Below are 21198 nucleotides of genomic sequence, written 5' to 3' on the forward strand. Positions count from 1 at the left end.
AGTAAAAATAAAAAAAATACATACTGTATTTCTGAAATCTTTTATATTAACTTAAATTTAGACATTTCTAGTGCTCTTTGTTTCTTCCTGTGGATTCAAGTCAGCAATCAATGCCATATCCTTTCAAGCAGAAGAACTTCCTTTAGTGTTTCTTACAAGACAAATTTGTTAGCAACAAATTCTTTCAACATTTGTTTATCTTTGGATGTCTTTATTTTACCTTCCTTTTTGATTGCTAGCTTTTTCATTGAGCACTTTGAATATGTTATTCTACTACCTTCTGGATCCATTGTTTCAGAAGAAAAATCAGCTGTTAAATACATTGCAACTATAAGCAATGAGTTGTTTTTCTCCTGTTGAATTCGTGATTTTCTCTTTGTCTTTCAGCAGTAAACTCTAATGTCTATGTTGTAGATGCCTGTATGCTTATCCAACCTGGGATCCTCTGAACTTCTTGGATATGTAGATTAATGTTTTCATCAAACATGAGACATTTCTAGACATTATTTTGCCATGTATCTTTTCTGCCCCTTACTCTCTTTCCTGGGACTCTCATTTCAGTTATGTTGGTTGCTCTCCACAAATTTCAACCAACAGCATTGCTGGGCATAGGTCCTTCATCCACTGCTCCAAATTGTGTGAGTCTTCTTCTATGGCAGCAAAGTTGCTGCTCCTCACAGCCTATCCTGCCCTAGAATAATCACTGCACTGGTTAAGCTAAAGAAGTAGAGTAGGGAACAACTTAGGGAAGTTTTAGAAGCAGTCCTAACCAAGAAAGTCTCAAACTCCATAGTTTTTCATGCATTAATACTTCTCAGTTTGTTGATGCCTTTGGTCAATTTCCAGAGTGCTGAATGGTTTTTTTGTCAATTTGTCCAATTTTACAGCTGCTTTTGGTGGTGGGGGGGAGAATATTTGACAATCTTCTCACTCAGACATAGCCAGAAAGATTTCCTCTCCAATATTATATGTATATATATATATACATATATACACATATATTTAATTATGATTATATATTTTTTAAAAGTTGTGGTCATATTGAATGTAGTTTTATACCCTGATTTTTCATTTAACAGATTATCACATGTATCCTTTCATGTTTTAAAATTTTTCATAAGGTAATTTTTAATGTATATACAATAGTCTCCAATCACCCCTACTACACCCCTAGTACTACACTCCTAGTACCTTACATATTTTATCTCATTTAATATGTAAAACAATTCTAGGAAAAAAGCACTGTCTTCATTTATAATAAATTTATTTATAATAAATCAATTAATTAATTAAAGTTGAGAGAAACTTAGTCACTTGCCTGAAGTTACCCAGCTGGTTAATTCCGGAATTGAAACTAGAGGCTGACTGACATCAAGGCCTATAACCTTTCAATTATAATATACTACTTCCCTCAGATATATCTTCATTTAGTAAAATTTGGATACAATTCTACTTATTCCTTTAAAATAGATTCCTGGAAGTAGGAATGCTACAGGAAAAAAATATAAGTATTCTAAGCTTCTTAATACATACTGACAAAATTTTTTTCATGGTTTGTACCAATTTACACTTCTAGCAGTGAATGAGAGTTGCTTTATCATACCTTTCCCAACAATGGGCATTACCATGTTTTAAAGAATTGACTAATTCTACAGGTAAAATGGTATTTTATTATTATTTTAATTTGCAGTTGTTTGATTCTAAATAAGGCCAAATGTTTCTTCTTCTTTTATTTATTGACCATTGGCATTTCTTTTTTTGTCTAGTACCGTTTCATGTACTTTGCCCTTTAAAACAAAATTAGTGTGTTTTTCTTATCAATTTGATAAAGTGCTTTATATTTTAGGAATAGTAACCATCTTTCCTACATATATTCAAATATTCTCCCGTTTTTCAGTTACATTGTAATTTTGTTTATGATGGTTTCTCCTATACATAGAAGCTATTCATTTTTTGTTAATCTAAATCTTTTATATTTTTCATTGCTCTCAAGCCTAGGAAAGTCTTTCCTGAGTTCATATTTTTTAATTAATAGCCACTTCTACTTTTATATTTTTCACATTTAACAATGTTAATAAACTCATTTGCAACTTATTTTTATCTGTGCTATATGTAACATTTTGGCATTCTTTTTTTCCATTTAACTATTTACACAGCATTAACAATTATCTTTTTTAATAGATGCATATTGAATCATTTTTATTTACAATCATTTTCTAAGCTTTTCTCTATTATGACATTTTAAACTTATTTTTAAAATTTTTTTTAATGTTTATTCATTTTTGAGAGACAGAGAGAGAGCATGAGCAGGGGAGGAGCAGAGAGAGAGGGAGACACAGAATCCGAAGCAGGCTCCAGGTTCTGAACTGTCAGCACAGAGCCCGATGGGGGACTCAAACCCATGGACCGCGAGATCATGACCTGAGCTGAAGTCAGAGCCTCAACCGACTGATCAACCCAGGCGCCCCTTAAACTTATTTTTAGGGGTGCCTGGGTGGCTCAATTGGTTGAGTGTCCGACTTCAGCTCGGGTCAAAATCTCAGGGTTGGTGGGTTAGAACCCCACGTGGGTCTCTGTGCTGGCAGCTCAGAGCCCTGAGTCTGCTTCGGATTCTGTGTCTCTCTGTCTCTCTGCCTCTCCGCCACTTGCACTCCATCTCTCTCTGTCTCTCAAAAATAAATAAATGTTAAAAAATTTTTTAAAAAACCTTATTTTTAATTTTTGCTATCATAGATCCCAAAAAGTTTTTCTGAATACGGAGTTGGGTTTTTTATGTCATTAGGAATTTTAATTTACACCCTGCGACATTCATCACTGCTAGGTCTTTTTCAAATTTCATTTGCTTTTCCACTCTGCCAAACCTAACCCAGATACTTTTGCATACGCCATGTTTTCAAAGAAAACCAAATAGTGTAAGTAAAACAGATGGACATTTCTGTCACTAACAGTTAAGATTTATAGTATTTGTAGACAGATGACAAACTGAAATCTTATGATGTTTCCCCTCTTTGTATTCTACAAAACATTTTTAACACTCTTTACAGTAATTGCAATAATTGGAAACACTACATATAGATTTTTATTTGTACTCATAGTCCATGCACATCTTTTTCTTTGTAATGCTTCACACACTTTCAGAAAGGAAGGCAAACCATTCAATATTGCCAAATCTATTCTAATGCTAAAAATTGTATTACAGAACGTGAGAAAGTTCTAGAGACTAAAACTGAAGGGTGAACATGGAGTTTTGATTCTATTAAATTATTTCCTTCAGATACATCCTTATAAGTGTGATTTCTGAGTCAAAGGATTTCTGAGGCACCTGGTGGCTCAGTCGGTTAAGCATCCGACTTCGGCTCAGGTCATAATCTCACGGTTTGTGGGTTCAAGCCCTGCGTCGGGCTCTGTGCTGACAGCTCAGAGCCTGGAGACTGCTTTGGATTCTGTGTCTCCCTGTCTTTCTGCCCCTCCCCCCTCATGCTCTGACTCTCTCTCTCTCTCTCTCTCTCTCTCAAAAATAAATAATATATAGAAAGAGTTTACTACTCAGTTGGTTTGCAAATAGATGATAGGTCTTTCATGACTCCATTATTGAAAAATAGCTGTCCTAATAATAATGAAATAGTAATATGTTTTTGTTATTATTTTTGTTGTGTTTTACGAAGACTCAATTTCTCCTAAGAAAAATATGGTAAAACTGATTTTTTGTTTGGGGAAAAATACACATATATATATTCTATATTTATATGTAGACATATAGACAGATAAAAAGATAGATGATTTTAACATTTTAACACCTAAAAATCACTAATCAGCTCATGGATTTAAGTTTTCTATACTTAACACAATAGACTTCTTTCATTGTCTTAAAGATTATGTATCTGACTGTATTGAGTAAAATTGAAATATGACAAACTACATATTTAAAGTATACAATTTGATTAATTTTGACATGACATATGTATACACATGTGAAACTATCACCACAATCAAGATAACCAGCATTTCCATCATCCCTAACACTTTCTTCACATTCTTTTGTAATCCATCCCTCTCTCTATTCCTGTTCCTAAGCAACCACTGGTCAGCTTTAGGTCACCACAGATTATTTTCTTAGAATTCTATTTAGATGAAATCATACATTATATACTTTCTTTTATCAGCCTTCTCTCATTTAACATAATGCATTTGAGATTCATCCACGCTGCACGTATCAATAGTTCATTCCTTTTTATCACTGAGTAGGATTTCATTATATAGATATACCACAAAATTTGTTTTTCTGTTCACCTGTTCATGGAGGTTTAGGTTGTTTCCAGTTTTTGGCTTTTCATTATCCTAAATTTTTTTAATGTTTTATTTATTTTTGAGAGAGAAAATGATGTGGGGCTCAAACCCACAAATTTTGAGACCATGACCTAAGCTGAAATTGGATGCCCAACCAACTGAGCCACTGGGGTGCTCCTCACTATCCTAAAGTTTTTAAGGTTCAATGACAGAATGACTGCAAGGTGCTATATTTACCATCCCAGTATACCAATGGTTCCAAACTTCAAGTGCAAAGTTTTGTATGCTAAAGATGTAAGTAAACACATACATAAAGGATAAATTAGGATAATACCTTCTATACAATTTTTTCTTACCTTTTCATAGACTGTACTGTCTAGGTAAGGGTAAACATGAAAAGCTCCCCGAATCCTCTTCACACCTGGATACAGCAATGGGACCATATTCACATAAGCCACACCATGAAATGAAAGCTGACTTTCATCATCAGTCTAAAGGAATAAAACCAGAGAGCTGTAAGTGCTGTAGAGCAATGTAGCAGAAGGTATGGAGTTCTTAGTTTTTCAAAGACCTGGCTTTAGGAACTAGCTATGCTCCTTAACTATTTGACTTGGCCAGTTACATAGATATTTTGGATCTACATTTCTTTATCTTCAAAATGGGTTTAATAATACCACAATCACTGCAATAATGCATATCAACGGTGTTAATGAATAGTAAAGGCAGTAGTCAGATTACACATGCTCAAATTAATTGATTATATATATATTCAACTAAAAAAGTCAATTTAAAAATATTGCTTCTTAGGAAAAAATGAAGCTTTGTAAAATAATTACAACAACGAAAAGAAATCAGAAGATGTGGCTTTTAGCTTTAGTTCACAGATTTTTATGAATGAAAGGGATCTTACAAATCATCATATTAAATAGACTTTAATATGCCTAAATTCTAAACAATTGGTGGAGTTGTTTCAGAGTACTGTATTGAGAAAGATTCTATTTTTTTTTAACGTTTATTTATTTTTGAGACAGAGAGAGACAGAGCATGAACGAGGGAGGGTCAGAGAGAGAGGGAGACACAGAATCTGAAACAGGCTCCAGGCTCTGAGCAGTCAGCACAGAGCCGGACGCGGGGCTTGAACTCACAGACCGCGAGATCGTGACCTGAGCCAAAGTCAGACGCTTAACCCACTGAGCCACCCAGGCGCCCCGAAGGTTCTATACCCTTATCTGGGTTCAGAAAGAAACAACGTTTTGATTAATCAGTAATATCTGCCATGGATGAAGGAGGATGAATGATAGTTTGCCACTCTGTATTTGCCATCGCTAATTTTACCTAATTTTTTTTTTTAATGTTTATTTATTTTTGAGACAGAGAGAGACAGAGCATGAGCAGGGCAGGGGCAGAGAGAGAGGGAGACAGAATCTGAAGCAGGCTCCAGGCTATGAGCTGTCAGCACAGAGCCCCATGCGGGGCTCAAACTTGTCAACTACGAGATCATGACCTGAGCCGAAGTCAGACGCTCAACTGACTGAGCCACCCAGGTGCCCCGCTAATTTTGTCTAAACCCCCATCACAAAGATGAATAACATGTTAATAAATATAACTTAACATAATTTTTAACGGTTTGCCATAGAAAACTTTCATAGGGAAAAAATTTACTGAAAGAAAACACATTTAATTCCCGCAAAATTAAAAGTAATCTCTTTGATTTCACATATTACAATAAGTAGAATTTAGATTTGGGGCGTCTGGGTGGCTCAGTCCGTTTAGCATCCGACTTCGGCTCAAGTCATGATTTTGCGGTTTGCAGTTCATGAGTTTGAGCCCCATGTGGGACTCTGTGCTGACAGCTCAGAGCCAGGAGCCTGCTTCAGATTTTGTGTCTCCCTCTCTCTCTACCCCACCCCGGCTCACGCTCTGTCTCTCTCTCAAAAATAAATAAACATTAAAAAAGAAAAATTTTTTTAAAAAGTAGATTTAAAAGTCTTACATATATATAATAACATTGTGTTGCTAAGGAAAGTTAGCAATGTATATTTTATATTACAAAGGGAGAAGTGGTTACTGGCAGTAGTATTTTTATTATGTAAAAATGTCTATTTTAAAAATCAAAAGGGGGCGCCTGGGTGGCTGTCGGTTAAGCTTCCGACTTCGGCTCAGGTCATGATCTCTAGGTTTATGAGTCCGAGCCCCGCGTTGGACTCTGTGCTGACAGCTCAGAGCCTGGAGCCTGCTTCAGATTCTGTGTCTCCCCATCTCTCAGCCACTTCCATGCTCATGCTCTGCCTCTCTCTGTCTCTCAATAATAAATAAACATTAAAAAAAATTTGTTTAAGATAAATAAAAATCAAAAGAATTTAGGTACTTGTTAATTGTCTGCTGTATACCATGAATCATGCTAGGTACTATAGAGGATACAAAGTAGTCTATGACAGTATTCCTACCCTAAGGGAGTTTATGTACAAACAGAAAAGACCAGACATGCACAAATAAAACAACAGAGAACATGTTCTAGGCTCACAAAGCTAGATCTTTTCAGAATAATGTACATCAATGAGCCCTATTACTCTAATTAGTAGGCTAAAACATTTTAAGTAGGTATGTTGAAAAGAAATTCAGGAAGATGTATTAGGTTGAGCCATATTCCCAATATTTAACCACTTTGACCTATAAAAATGGCTATTTTGTGTGGTTTTACCTATAGTAAAACCATTTTAAAGAGCTAAAGGGAAATAGGATGTCTAGGAATAAAGCCTAAACAGTTTTTAGTGGACAATAGGGAGCTAGGGTGACCAGTCATCCTGATTTGCCAGGGACAGGAGATCTTCCTGGGACATGCGATTTTCAGCACTAAAACCAGGAAACTACTTGACAAATCAGGTTAAGTTAGTCACCCTAGAGAGCACCCACATCAGTTCACACATTCCTTCTGTATCAGAACTAGAAGCAGAATAACAAGCACCTGGGTGGCTCAGTTTGGTTAAACATCTGACTTGGGCTCAGGTCATCATCCTGCAGTTCGTGGATCCAAGCCCCATGTTGGGCTCTATGCTGACAGCTCAGAGCCTGGAGCCTGCTTTAGATTCTGCGTCTCCCTGCTCCTCCCCTGCCTGTGCTCAGTTTCTCTCTCTCAAAAATAAATAACCATTTAAAATTAAAAAATAAAGAAGCAGAATAATAGGTTGGGTCTGACCAGGCATTTCTTCTACAGCTATCATTAAGGGAACAAATTTACCTTATCAAATTTTGCAGCTTTCCCTTTGGGTACAGTAGTCAGAGGAACTCTTGTGATCTCTACAGGCCAAAAGCGGCAATCAACAATTCGCTTCTGAAAACTGCAAATTAAAAATCAGCCCATTAGAATTGTATGAAAAAATCAAGTTAGTATAGTTTAAAGGGAAGACTCTTTTTAAAAGTAATGGAATATGCAAACATATATAAACATTTTTATTAGGTAGGTGGGTTGTTTTAAGCTTCCTAAATTTATAAAATTCCAAAAATAATTCTACTGTACTGCTAGCAGAAGCAAACTATACATTGTTGAGAGCAATCTGTAAATGTGAATCAAAAGCCTTAAAATGGTCATAATCTTTGACCCAGAAATTTCACTTCTAGTAATTTGTTCTAAAGAAATAATCAGACAAGTATGCAAATCATATAAAATATGTTTATACTGTGAAAATAGAGTAGCACTTAGTGTCAGCTCTGACATGTAAGGAGCTTAGAAGTTGTTGCTCCTGTCCTCATAACAACAATAAGAAGCAGGTCAAACTGAAAAATCAATGACCTTTCTTAGATCCATCTAAGAATTAAGTTCATGGGGCAAATCACCACCATAAAATTTGGAGGAGAGGCAAGTACAGAGAATCACAGCTGACGTCAGTGTACAGGTCGGAGAAAGCAATGGAGTCAATAAGTTGTGGAAACACTTTAATGGTAATTTTGACAAATTGCTGGAGGCTGGATTAGCCAGAGTTATAGACTCCACACTTTTTTGGCTTTAAAACAAGGAGTCACTTCAGATATTCATGGTGAAGATATGAGAAAAATCCTCTTAAGTAGGAAGAAGGGAACAGTAAGCATTTTGAAATATGCCTGGAGTGTTACCCATAACAAATGCTTACCCTTTAAGGGAAACTATTTTACCAGAGTCTTATCTGATGCAGGAGAAGGGCAATTAGACAATTCTAGTTCTGTCTAGCCTTCCTGTTTCACATAAGAAGTAAAAAATACTATTAAACACTTCTGATTGCCACAGGCCAGGCAGTCAAACCCATTAAAATACTAAGTTTAGGGGCGCCTGGGTGGCGCAGTCGGTTAAGCGTCCGACTTCAGCCAGGTCACGATCTCGCGGTCTGTGAGTTCGAGCCCCGCGTCAGGCTCTGGGCTGACGGCTCGGAGCCTGTAGCCTGTTTCCGATTCTGTGTCTCCCTCTCTCTCTGCCACTCCCCCGTTCATGCTCTGTCTCTCTCTGTCCCAAAAATAAATAAACGTTGAAAAAAAAAATTAAAAAAAAAAAAATAAAAATAAAATAAAATACTAAGTTTAATTACAGTATTTTAAAATACTTCCCCTTCCAAACACCTTATCACCACACCAACAGGGTTTTGGTATACAAACAGTGGATCTGAGAGGCTGCAAAACACAGACCCTCTTTTAGGCAAACTCAAAGACAACAAGGGAGGAACAAAAAAGGAAACTGAAGCCTCTAGCACGTACAGTTACAGCAAACATTAAACACAGCCCAGCTCCAAGCCACATTAACAGAAAACTTCACACTAAAAACCCTAATTACCTCATTTCTTATCACCCAATATATAATGTCCAGGTTCCAATAAAAAATTACAAAGAATACTAAAAGGCAAGAAAAAATACTGAAGAGACACAACATAAGAACTAGACTCAGATATGACACAAAATTTCGAATGATTATATAGGGAATACTTTAATGTTTTTTAAATTTATTTTTGAAAGAGAGAGCGAGAGAGCGAGTGAGCACGAGTGGGGGAGGGACAGAAAGAGAGGGGGACAGAGGATCCGAAGTGGATCTGCACTGACAGCAGTGAGCCAGAGGCAGGACTCAAACTCACGAACCTCGAGATCATGACCTGAGCTGAAGTCCAACGTTCAACTGCCTGAGCCACCCAGATGCCCCAATCATGTAGGGTATTTAAAATAACTATAATTAATATGTTAAGAGCACTAATGGAAAAAGTAGACAAACTGCAAATAATGTAATAGAGAGATGGAAATGTAAGCAGAGAGACAGAAACCCAAGAAAGAATAAAAAAGAAGTGCTAGAAACAAGAAACACTGAAACAAAAATGAAGAATTCATTTGATGGACTTAGTAGATTGAACAATGCTGAGGAAATCATCAGTGAATTTGAAGATATGTCAATAAAAAATGCCCAAACTAAAATGGAAAGGAGAAAAAAATGAAAAAGAAATTAGAATATCCAAGAACTGTGGAACAATTATAGAAGATATAACAGGAATACCAGAGGAAAAAACAGAAAAAAGAACCAAAGAAATATGTGAAATCATAATGACTGAGAATTTTACTAAATTAATGACAGATACCAAACCACAGATACTGAAAGCTCAGAGAAGAGTAAGCATCATAAATACCAAAACAAAACAGAAAACAAACAAAAAAACCCTATGTCCAGGTATATCATATTCAAACTGCAGAAAACCACAGAAAAAGAGAAAATATTTAAAGAAGACAGAGGGGAGAGAAACCACAAACACCTTACCTATAGAGGAACAAGAATAAGAGTTACACTGGATTTCTCTTCAGAAACCATGCAAGCAATAAGAGATGGAGTGAAATATTTAAAGTTTCTGGAAAAAAACACACCACCAACTTGGATTTCTGTATCCAGAGAATTATCCTTCAGAATCGAAGGAGAGGGTGCCTGAGTGGCTCAACTGGTTAAGCGTCTGCTTTTGATCTCTGCTAAGGTCATGATTTCACGGTTTGTGAGATCAAGTGCTGTGTTGGGCTCTGTGCTGATGGTGCAGAGCCTTCTTGGGATTCTCTCTCCCTCTTTCTATGCCCCTCCCCAGCTTGTGCCCTCTCTCTCACACTCTCAAAATAAATAAACTAAAAAAAAAAAATCATAAAAAAAAGGAAGGAGAAATAAAGACTTTCTCAACAAAAATGGAGAGAATTTGTGGCCAGTAGGCCTGCCTTGCAAGAAATGCTAAAAGTATTCAGAGAAAAAGAAAATGATATGGGTCAGAAACTTGGATCTACATTAAGAAAAGAAGAGAATCAGAGGACAAAATTAAGGTAAAATAAATTTTCAAATTTTTCTTATTTTTAATTGATCAAATAGATAACTATTCAAAGTAATAAGAGCAACAATGTATCCTTAACAGAATATAAGCAAGTCAAACCCAACAATGTACATTTATATTTTTAATGTTTATTTATTTTTGAGAGAGAGAGCAAGAGAGAACAAGGTAGGGGCAGAGAGAAGGAGACAGAGGATCCAAAGCAGGCTCTGCACTGACAGCAGAGAGCCTAATGCGGGGCTCAAAGCATGAACCATAATATCATGACCTGAGCTGAAGTCAGACACTTAACTGACTGAGCCACCCAGGCACCCCAACAATGTATATTTATACTATACACCACAGTCAAGTGGAGAACCAGAGGTATATAGGAATTCTGGGAAATGTCTGCTCAATTTTTCTGTAATTCTAACACTCTTCTTAAAAACAGCCTATGAATTGAAAAAGAAAACCAGAGTTGCTCATTCTAATTATATGTATTTTGATAGTCCCTTATTTATCATCTCTCCCTAACCGCCAGGTAACTGTGACAGAGACTGGTAGTTACCCACACAATGTCAAGTGTCCTGTTCTTCTTTAGTATCTAACTCCTGATTTAGATTTTTTTTAATGTTTATTTACTTTTGAGAGACAGAAACAGAGACAGAGCATGAGTAGGGGAGGGGCAGAGAGAGAGGGAGACACAGAATCCAAAGCAGGCTCCAGTCTCTGAGCTGTCAGCACAGAGCTCGACATGGGGCTTGATCCCATGAACCACAAGATCATGACCAGATCCCAAGACAGATGCTCAACCAACTGAGCTACGCAGGCACCCCTCTAACCCCTGATTTAGTCTGAATGACAATGTGTATAACAAAAACATAATTCCTAGCCTCTTTTGCATCTAAAGATGGCCATTGAGATATAAAACTGAAATTGTAAGTTTCTAGGAAGGCTCTATAAGAGGGTCTAAGATACCCAGCATGTATCCTTTTTTATCCCTAAACACTGGCCCTTTCCAGCTTTCTGTGAGGAATGTGAATATGCAGGATAGAGCTCCAATGGCCATTTTGGACCATGAAACAACCTTGTGGATGGAAAGCACATGTTAAAGAAGGTAGAGCAAAAACAAAGATGGAGCCTGTATACCTGATGGAGCTACACTGTGGAGCCACCATACATATCAGCTCTGGACTTGTTTTATATGAAAAAGGAATCAGAACCCACCATGAGTGAACCACGATCACTAAAAGCCTCTGTTATTAGCAGATTTGGTGGAAGGGATTCTCAGATCACCCTAACTCAAATATAGATAAAATTAACAAAAGTAACATTTCTTCCCACCTCTAGTTGTTGCTTAGACATAATCCCCTTCCTCTTCCTACCTGACTACTGCAGGAGGATCAAGGTAGCAGCGACTTTCCAGGTCCCAAGTAATCCTTTTCTTTATGCACTCTGCTTGGTTCCTAAATTCCCTGTCCTGTAAAATAATAAGAGACTTTTGTTCTCTCTGTGTGCCATGGTTTCATCCTGCTAAATCTGTAAGTCATTCTTTTAAGGGATTTGATCACAACACTATTACTATTACTATTACTATTACTATTACTATTACTAGTATAACTACAACTACTACTGTAACTACTACCACATCTTAAATTTTAGGGTACTTTACTATTACTAAAGTACGTAAGATAATTTATAATACCTTCACATTAATTTAGTACTAAGTACCAAAAATTCACTCATATAATCTCAATCACTGATTCTCAACCTTGAATGCATATTAGAATTATCTGGGAGCTTTTAAAAAAAATCAACACCTGGGCAGTGGTAATATATTTTTTTAATATTTATTTATTTTTGAGAGAGAGAGAGAGACAGAGACAGAGACAGAGACAGAGACAGAGTGCAAGTGGGGGAGGGGCAGAGAGAGACAGAGGCACAGAATCTGAAGCAGGTTCCAGGCTCTAAGCTGTCAGCACAGAGCCCACAAGGGGCTCAAACCCACCAGACATGAGGTCATGACCTGAGCCAATATCGGTCGCTTAACCAACTGAGCCACCCAGGAGCCCCAGTGTAATATTTTGAAAGTAAATTCTTATGTAATTGATCTCAGTTAGGGCTTGGCCATTGCTATTGTTTTTTTTTAATTTGTTTTTTTTAATGTTTATTTCTTTTTGAGAGACAGAGTGCGAGTGCGGAAGGGGCAGAGAGGGAGGGAGGCATGGAATCTGAAGCAGGCTCCAGGCTCTGAGCTGTCAGCACAGAGCCCGACGTGGAGCTTGGACTCACAAACCACAGTATCATGACCTGAGACCAAGTTGGATGTAAAACAGACTGAGACATCCAGGTGCCCCATTGCTATTGTCTTAAAAGCTTTCCAGATGATTCAAGCGAGCAACCAGGCTTGAGAGCTAATGATCTAAATATATATATAATATATATATATATAATATATATATATATTATATATATATATAATATATATATATATTATATATATATATATAATATATATATATATTATATATATAATGGGTTATTACTCAACCAGCAAAACAAATGAAATTTGACATTTGATGCAGATAAACTGTATTTTGCTAAGTGAAATAAGTCAGTCAGAGAAAGACAAATACCATGATTTCACTTATATGTGGAATTTAAGAAACAAAACAGAAGAACATAGGGGAAGGAAGGAAAAAAAAGAAAGAGGGAGGAAAACCATAAGAAACTATTAACTATAGAAACAAGCTAACGGTTGCTGGAGGGGAGGTAGGTGAGGGAAGGGTTAAATGGGTGATGGGTAGCAAGGAGGGCACTGGTGATGAGCACTAGGTGTTATATGTAAATGACGAATCACTAAATTCTACTCCTGAAACCAATATTACACTATATGTTAACTGGAATTTAAATAAAAACTTGAAACAAACAAAATTTAAAAATAAACTAAAATATAAGATCTAAATATGTAAAATAAAGTATCTGATCTAAATGAAAGTATAAATCAAGAAACAGTATGAATATTCACTAATCACAATGATGAGAGAAGATACTGCACAATGTTTTTCAAATATTGCCAGATTTATTTCAACTATTTAAAATATTTAGTCAGATACTTAAAATAATTCAACCATCCTCATTTTACAAATAATTTTACTGAATTTTTCCACTAATGATTATTAGCTCATTCAAGAAACATTTGCCAGTATGTTTGCAGCATTTTCTATGCTCTTGACAAGTATAAGTTGCAGTAAAATAGAAAGAAACAGGTAAACAAAGAAAGAAAATAAAAAGAGAAAGAAAGAAGGAGGGAGAGAGAAGGATGGAAGGAGGAAAGGAGGGAGGAATAAAAAGAAAAGAATAATTTCAACAACCTAAATGATCACCAATAGCAGACTGGTTAAGTGAATTTAAGTGTGTCTATATAATGTCATGTCATACAGCAAGTACAAATAAAGAAAGAAAAAGAATGATGGGCCGCCTGGGTCATTCAGTCAGTTAAGCGGCCAACTCTTAATTTCAGCTCAGGTCATGATCTCATGGTGGTGAGATGGAACCCCACATCGGGCTCTGAGCTGGGCATGGAGCTTGCATGAGATTCTCCCTCTCTTCCTCTGCCCTTTACCCACTTGCACTCTAGCTCTCTCTCAAAAAAAAAAAAAAAAAAAGGAAGAAAGAAAAAGAATGAGAATGCTCTTTAAGTAGTGATGTGGAAATCACCAAGATTTACTAAAAAGCAAGTTGCAAAACAGTATGAGTATGCCACCAATAAGGAAAGAATACATGTATGTACTGTATGTACATATGTGTGTATATAAATCAAAACCGACATTTTCCCTGCTTTTAATATGATTAAGCACTCTATATACTCAGTTAAAAATAAACCCTTAAGAAAAATATTAATTAATTAATTAATTAATTAATTAATTTACACCCTCAGAGAAAATAAAAATAGCAGTATCTTCCTGACAGGTTCTAGTTCTGAAAATAACAATATTTTGAATATTTTCTATAAATCTGGACTTCCTAAAGAAAAACAATTTTATCCCTGAATTTTACTATGCTGATGTCTGAGTCAGTCTTTCTGAAATCTATTCCTTTTTGCATTCTTTGCAAGGAAACTTTGCTCTTCTAAATATTTTTGTTTGTGAGACTTTCTTTCTTCCTTTGAGTATATATATTTGCTTTTATATGCATGACTATGATATTATTGCCTACTCAAAAGTTCATAAATTCAAAATAAAATAAAGAGTAAATCTGAATTTAATAAACTATTTTGTTTGTTGAACATAAGAAGTTAGGAGACATTTTCATCAGAATTAGACAATTGTTTTATTTTAACAAGTAACAGATTTATATAAATTAGAGTGATTCAAAAAATGTCTTACCATCTGTCTATGCACTTAGTTTGTCTCAAAAGAAGTACATAATTCTCTCACCTCAAGGTGATTGAGTTCTCCTTCTTCTTCCTCATAGGGCCCACCAATAATGAAAGCATTAGGAATGTCATTAGCTCCTGGAGCCAGAATGTTGGCAATTGGCCATTTTTTAGGCCGGGGAACAGGTTCTTTTTCCCCTCCAATCTTCAGAGTTCCATTCTTGAACAAAATGGGATAGTCTTTCTACAGAATAAATTATCATACATCAGGAAGTTTTGTAAAAGAGTTCAAAATGAACAAAAAAGTTTATTGAAGTATATTTTCAGTGTAATGTTGGGTATTATCTAACAGACCTTCCTTTTGTGATTATCTGATTCTGTATTTGTGCTGTTTTATAATTCTTTAATTTATATAAAAAAAAATAGTAACAATGCAAGTTATTCTTGTCCATAGATATGCAAACATATTTTGTTCAGTGGAGAAATAATCAATTATTGACCTGTAGCTGATGATGAGTTTAGAATTATTAGGAAATTCATCTCAACATTCCTGATTGCTTATATATGGGTGTTTTTCCCCCAATTCTCCTTTGAACTGGTTTAAAACCCTTTTGTCATTTTATATTTATATGAGAGTTATGATATACCTTTTTAAAAACTACCTTTTTAAAAACAAACAACTCTGACAAGAGTTAACAATATAGGCACTTCCTATCTATAATTTATCTAATATATACTTGTAAAAGAAAATTAACAAAGATGTAAATAGGCAATTTGTAGAAAGGGAAATTAGAAAATCCAATGTTTATATAAAAACATGCTAGATAACCTTAATAATAATTGAGATGCACATTAAAACTATGAGATATCATTTTAAAACACAGATTGGCAAAATCAGTCTGAAAATATCAAGCACTGGCAATATTGTAAAGGGTATGGTATTCTTATACATAGTTGATGGAAGTATAAATTGGTATAACTGTGAAAAGCAATATTGCAGTCTCCAGTAAATTTAAAATTGTCATACCCTATAACTCAACAATTCTAGTTCTTTGGGAAGAACTTTTGTGACAGAAAGGCATTTCTGGAATGGCAGAGTAAGGACCTCTGAAAATTTGCTCCTCCACAGAAATGAGAGTGCTGGCAAAAACTTCAAAATTAAGCATACCATGACCATTCAATGGAGAAAGGACAGTCTTTTCAATAAATGGTGCTGAGAAAACTAATTATCCACATGCAAAAATATCAAGTTATATCCTTACCTTAAACCACATACAAAAATTAACTCAAAATGGTTCAAAGGCCTAAATCTAAGAGCTAAAACTATAAAACGTTTAGAAGAAAACACAGGGGGGAAAATCTCTTGACATTGGATTAAGCAATGATTTCTTGGTTATGGCACCAAAGGCAGAAACAATAAAAGAAAAAAAAAATACATAAATTGGACTTCATCAAAATTAGGAATTTTGTGCAGCAAAATATACTAACAACAAAGTAAAGAATGGGAGAAAATATTTACAAGTCACATACCTGATAACAGATTAATAGGTAGGATATATAAAGTACTTTTAAAACTCAACAACAAAAAACAACCAGATTCAAAAATGGGCAAAACACTTGAATAAACATTTCCCCCAAAGATATACAAATGGCAATGTAAGGAGGGGAAAAGATGCTCAACATCATCAGTCCTTAGGGAGATGCAAATCTAAAACACAAGGAAATGCCACTTCATATCTGTAAGGATAAGTATTATCAAAAAAACAAACAACAACAACAACAAAAAAACCCCAGAAAATACTAGATATTGATGAGGATATGGAGAAATTGGAACCCTTTACACTGCTGGTGGGAATGTGAATAGTGAAGAGGAATTGGAGGGTTCTATGCTGAAATGTAAATTGCAATAGAACATCTGAGAGTATTAACTAATTATACCTTTTAGCAAGCAACTTTGAAATATCTATCAAGAGCCTCAAAAAATCCATATATGATTACTCTATAGAAATTTGGACTAAGAAAATAACCTGAAATTAAGACAAAGTTTTATATAATTAAGTACATTGTATAAAATCCACAAAATATATGCATAAAAGTAATGTGTAGCAATATATTAAAATTATCAATTTTAAAATGTTTTACATATTTTCCACCATAAATATGTATTTATTGATACAAATTATATGCAATGTATATTACATATAACATGTAAACTATAGATATCTATATATAAAACATTAGAAAACTTTATTTTTTTAAGCCTAAAATAAATTTCCTCAATTAATAGAGCTTGCTTTGAATGAAATCTTAGCAGGTAAGGAAGAGATGACCATATGAGTGTTTAAATCTATCTAAATATCTGGCTGTAGGGCTTTACCTCTCCAACTGATGGAATTTGCAGACCAACCATGTAGTTCTGCAGAGGCCCTACTGGAATGAAAGATTCAGGCACAGAGTAGGCAGCCTCCAATGTGACCTTCAGTAGATTGCCTCCTAAAATCTGTGCTGCGGTCAATAAGGGCTCTGCCACAAATACTTTAACTTCAAGACTGCACTGCTGGAAAAGAATAAAATTATGCAGCATTTTGCAAATGCAAGAGGCCTCCCCACCCTTTTTTTCATTATCTCATTTGAATCTCATATCACTATTCAAGGTAAGAAGGTCAAGTTTAATTATTTCCATATAGAGGCTTCAAATAACTTTCTCTAGGTCTCATAAGTTAGAACTATAGCCTAGATGAGACTCTTATTCCTAAGCTAGAGGCCTTTCCCTTCTACCATACTCAGGTCACACATGTATACAAATACACATAGAAGAGGAATCAGAAGGTTCTATAATGAAATGTTAATAGTAGTTTCACATGAGTGAGATTGAGCTGCTTTTTTTTGCTAGTTTATATTCTGTGACTATTTTTGTAACTTAAATGTAGTACTTTTTTTTTAAATTTTAGGTTTTTTACTAAGTATTTGAAAATCATATTCTTTACTATATTTCTATTTTTCACAGATGAGAAAGTATTTCTTGGTCCCATGAACGAGCTCAAAAATGAATTTTTCAGAAGAGCTGCCAAGGATTTGATGTTAGTGATATATCCAAATAGGGCTGTCATGACTTTTTCAACTAGAGAGGAGAAAGATAATTTGTTCATTTTTTAATTTTATTTCTTAGGAATCAACATTAATAAGAATAATTGATATTATTGTTAAAGAATTTTGTATTCCACTAATGAGAAATTTCCAAGTTATATCTCCAATATAAATTCTGATTTGGCAACGTGCTTTTTAACAAGAAAACTGTTTTTTCAAATATATATGTATATACCCATATAGATAGATAGATATAGATACAGATATAGATACATATGTATATATCTGACATTTTCACACAGGATACCATAAAAAGTAGCTTTAAAATGTGTATTGGCTGGAACAATACAGAGATTAGCATGTCCCCTCCACAAGGATGACATGCAAATTCATGAAGCATTCCATATAAAAATAAAATAAAGTAAAATAAAATAAAATGTGTATTGGTTGCTAATTATATGCCAGGCACTTTACCACAGCATTAGGAATATAAAGATAGGGGCACCTGTGCGGCTAGTCATTCAGCGTCCAAGTCTAGATTTCGGCGCAAGTCATGATCTCATGGTTCGTGGGATCAAACCCCACGTGGGTTCTGTGCTGACAACATGGAGCCTGCTTGGGATTCTTCCTTTCCCTCTCTCTCTGCCCCTCCTCGCACACACACGTGCATGCTCTCTCTCTCTAATAAGCAAATAAACTTAAAAAAAAAAAAAGGCAATATAAAGATAAAGGAGATGTGGCTCTTTTTATTATGGGATTCATATTATAATTCCATGATTTATGGTAAATGCTATAAAAGAGACCTGTATAAAATGCCCTAGTCCCTAGTCAAGGAGCACCAGGGAGGAAGTGAATAATTAATTATTGGGGTGGGGAGAAGTGAGAAATGGTGACGTCTGAAGTGACTTACAAAATGAGTAAAAGTTTGCAATTTAGATAAGCAGGAAAAGGAGGGGCGCCTGGGTGGTGCAGTGGGTTAAGCGTCCGACTTCAGCCAGGTCACGATCTCGCGGTCTGTGAGTTCGAGCCCCGCGTCGGGCTCTGGGCGGATGGCTCAGAGCCTGGAGCCTGCTTCCGATTCTGTGTCTCCCTCTCTCTCTGCCCCTCCCCCGTTCATGTTCTGTCTCTCTCTGTCCCAAAAATAAATAAACATTGAAAAAAAAATTATAGATAAGCAGGAAAAGGAAAGAAAATAATTCTGAACAAAAAGAAGAGTTTATGTAAAAGAGGATTGAAATAGCATGGTATATTCAGTTCAGATGTAAGTAGTTCAGGATTTTATAATATAAAACATAATGAGGGGAGTCTGAGAGATGTGACTGAACAAGTGTCAGACTCCTATTATAAAAGCTGTTGTATGACTGCTAGGGAATCTAGACCTTAACATGTAAGCAGTGGGGGAATCCATGAACTACATAGTACTGAGCAGGGGATGAGATGTGACCATATTCCCTTGTAAGCCACCCTGCAAACACCCTTCCACCCATGGGAAGGCGAAACTGGGGGAGGCAAGGGTAGTTACAAGGCTACTTGTAATGTTCCAATGAGAGATTATAAGGCAATAAAGAGTGGGGATTAAGCTAAGGAGAATCCAGAGGACTTAGAAGATATAAAAGGCTAGATTTGCTAAAAGGCAGATTTGTGGATTGGTTGTATTTAGGGTCCAAGGGAATTTTTTTTAAGTTTATTTATTTACCTTTTGAGAGAAAGAGAGCATATGTCCATGAGAGAGAGAGAGAGAGAGAGAGAGAGAGAGAGAAAGAGAGAGAGAGAGACAAGGAGGGAGAGGGAGAGGGAGAGGGAGAGGGAGAGGGAGAGGGAGAGGGAGAGGGAGAGAGAGAATCCCAAGCAGGCTCCATACTGTCAGTGTAGAGCCCAACAAGAGGCTTGATTTCATGAACGGCAAGATTTCATGACCTAAAGCAAGAGTCAGCCACTTAACCAGCTGAGCCACCTAGGCACCCCAAAGGAAAGCAGATTTTAAGAAAGAGAGGCATTGAAGAATGTCATATCTCTGATCAATCAATATGTCTCTGGAAGGATAAGTAAAATGTCCCTAAGGTTTCTAATTTGTATCACTCAATCAATCAAGACAAGGAATACTTGAAGATGAATTGGAACTTCTTTTCCAAGAACAGGTTTATATCATTTTACTCTTTGAGTCTTGAGAATAATCAGTGTAATGCTTAAATATAAAATTAGTGCGAATTCTGGGGGCGCCTGGCTGGCTCAGTCAGAAGAGTATGCAACTCTTGATCTCAGGGTCATGAGTTTGAACCCCAAGTTCAGTATACAGATTACTTAAATAAACAAAACTTAATAAATAAAATGAAATGAGAATTCTCAAACAAATAGAAATTGTCATATTTTTTCACTGAGTGTGTAAAACAAGTGAACACAGTAATACTATGAGCAAATATCCTAAGGACTAATAACCCATTTGACTTTTCTTCTAAAGATATGTAAGGAAAATCAACAGTACATAGGCAGGGACATGGAACCAAGAAAGGCAGACTGAGCTCAAATATATACCTCTTTCTAGCACAAATCACATGAAATGACAGAAAAATACTAAATTATACCTTTAGAGCCAATAAAAGGATAATGCTATAATATGCTTGGAAAATAAGAAATGCCATCACTAGACTACATAGTTTTAGTAATCTTAGAAAGACAGAGAGCAAATTAAATCAGATATTAAACAAAACCAAAACCAAACAAACACAAACTGAGAAGAAACCAACCACAGCCTAAATAAGAGGGAAAGAACCACAGGAGATGCAGGAGTGGATTATGGCAGCTCCAAGGTCAGAATCAACAAGAAGCAGGGAGGACCTACAGTAATGGTTAATTAGGGAACTGCATTTGAAATAGTTGGGTCATTTGAGCCTTCCTCTCTCTTTTACTTGTGCAAAACAGAAGGCACCTGGGTATCTGCTGAAAGTGAGTGCACTTGCACCAGAGTGGCAAAAGTAATGCCCCAAGAAGCTACCAATCCCCAGGAAGAATGGAAAACAAAGCCCAGAAGACACCAGTGGCACAGACTACCAATTCAGGCTCACTATGCCAGAAAGTGTTTTAGGTGCATTCATATATTATTCAATTTAATCCATCAGGACATAGCTCAAGAGGCATTTCCATGGTTAAGCCTTCCTTACATGT

The 21198-nt window shown here is 35.7% G+C and overlaps 1 protein-coding gene and 1 non-coding gene across 6 annotated transcripts in view; one reads left to right on the plus strand and one right to left on the minus strand.

The window, feature by feature from the left end:
- The window catches only part of CFAP70 (cilia and flagella associated protein 70), a 100208-nt gene that overhangs the window by 59869 nt on the left and 19141 nt on the right, over positions 1-21198 (minus strand). For 3 of the 5 annotated variants that reach the window (XM_047826236.1, XM_047826233.1, XM_047826234.1), the window contains exons 6-10: positions 17327-17506; positions 15011-15193; positions 11957-12051; positions 7526-7625; positions 4644-4778 (exon numbers count right to left, since the gene is read on the minus strand). In XM_047826236.1, the coding sequence (XP_047682192.1) occupies positions 4644-4778; positions 7526-7625; positions 11957-12051; positions 15011-15193; positions 17327-17506 (693 nt within the window). The remainder of the gene's footprint in view (positions 1-4643; positions 4779-7525; positions 7626-11956; positions 12052-15010; positions 15194-17326; positions 17507-21198) is intronic. The other 2 variants (XM_047826235.1, XM_047826237.1) reach the window with 2 other exon arrangements.
- On the plus strand, positions 18346-18447 carry LOC125148524 (U6 spliceosomal RNA). Its single transcript, XR_007145605.1, has one exon. It is a non-coding gene; the product is annotated as a U6 spliceosomal RNA (small nuclear RNA).

This window comes from Prionailurus viverrinus, chromosome D2 (genome assembly GCF_022837055.1).
Source record: "Prionailurus viverrinus isolate Anna chromosome D2, UM_Priviv_1.0, whole genome shotgun sequence".
Classification (NCBI taxonomy): domain Eukaryota; kingdom Metazoa; phylum Chordata; class Mammalia; order Carnivora; family Felidae; genus Prionailurus; species Prionailurus viverrinus.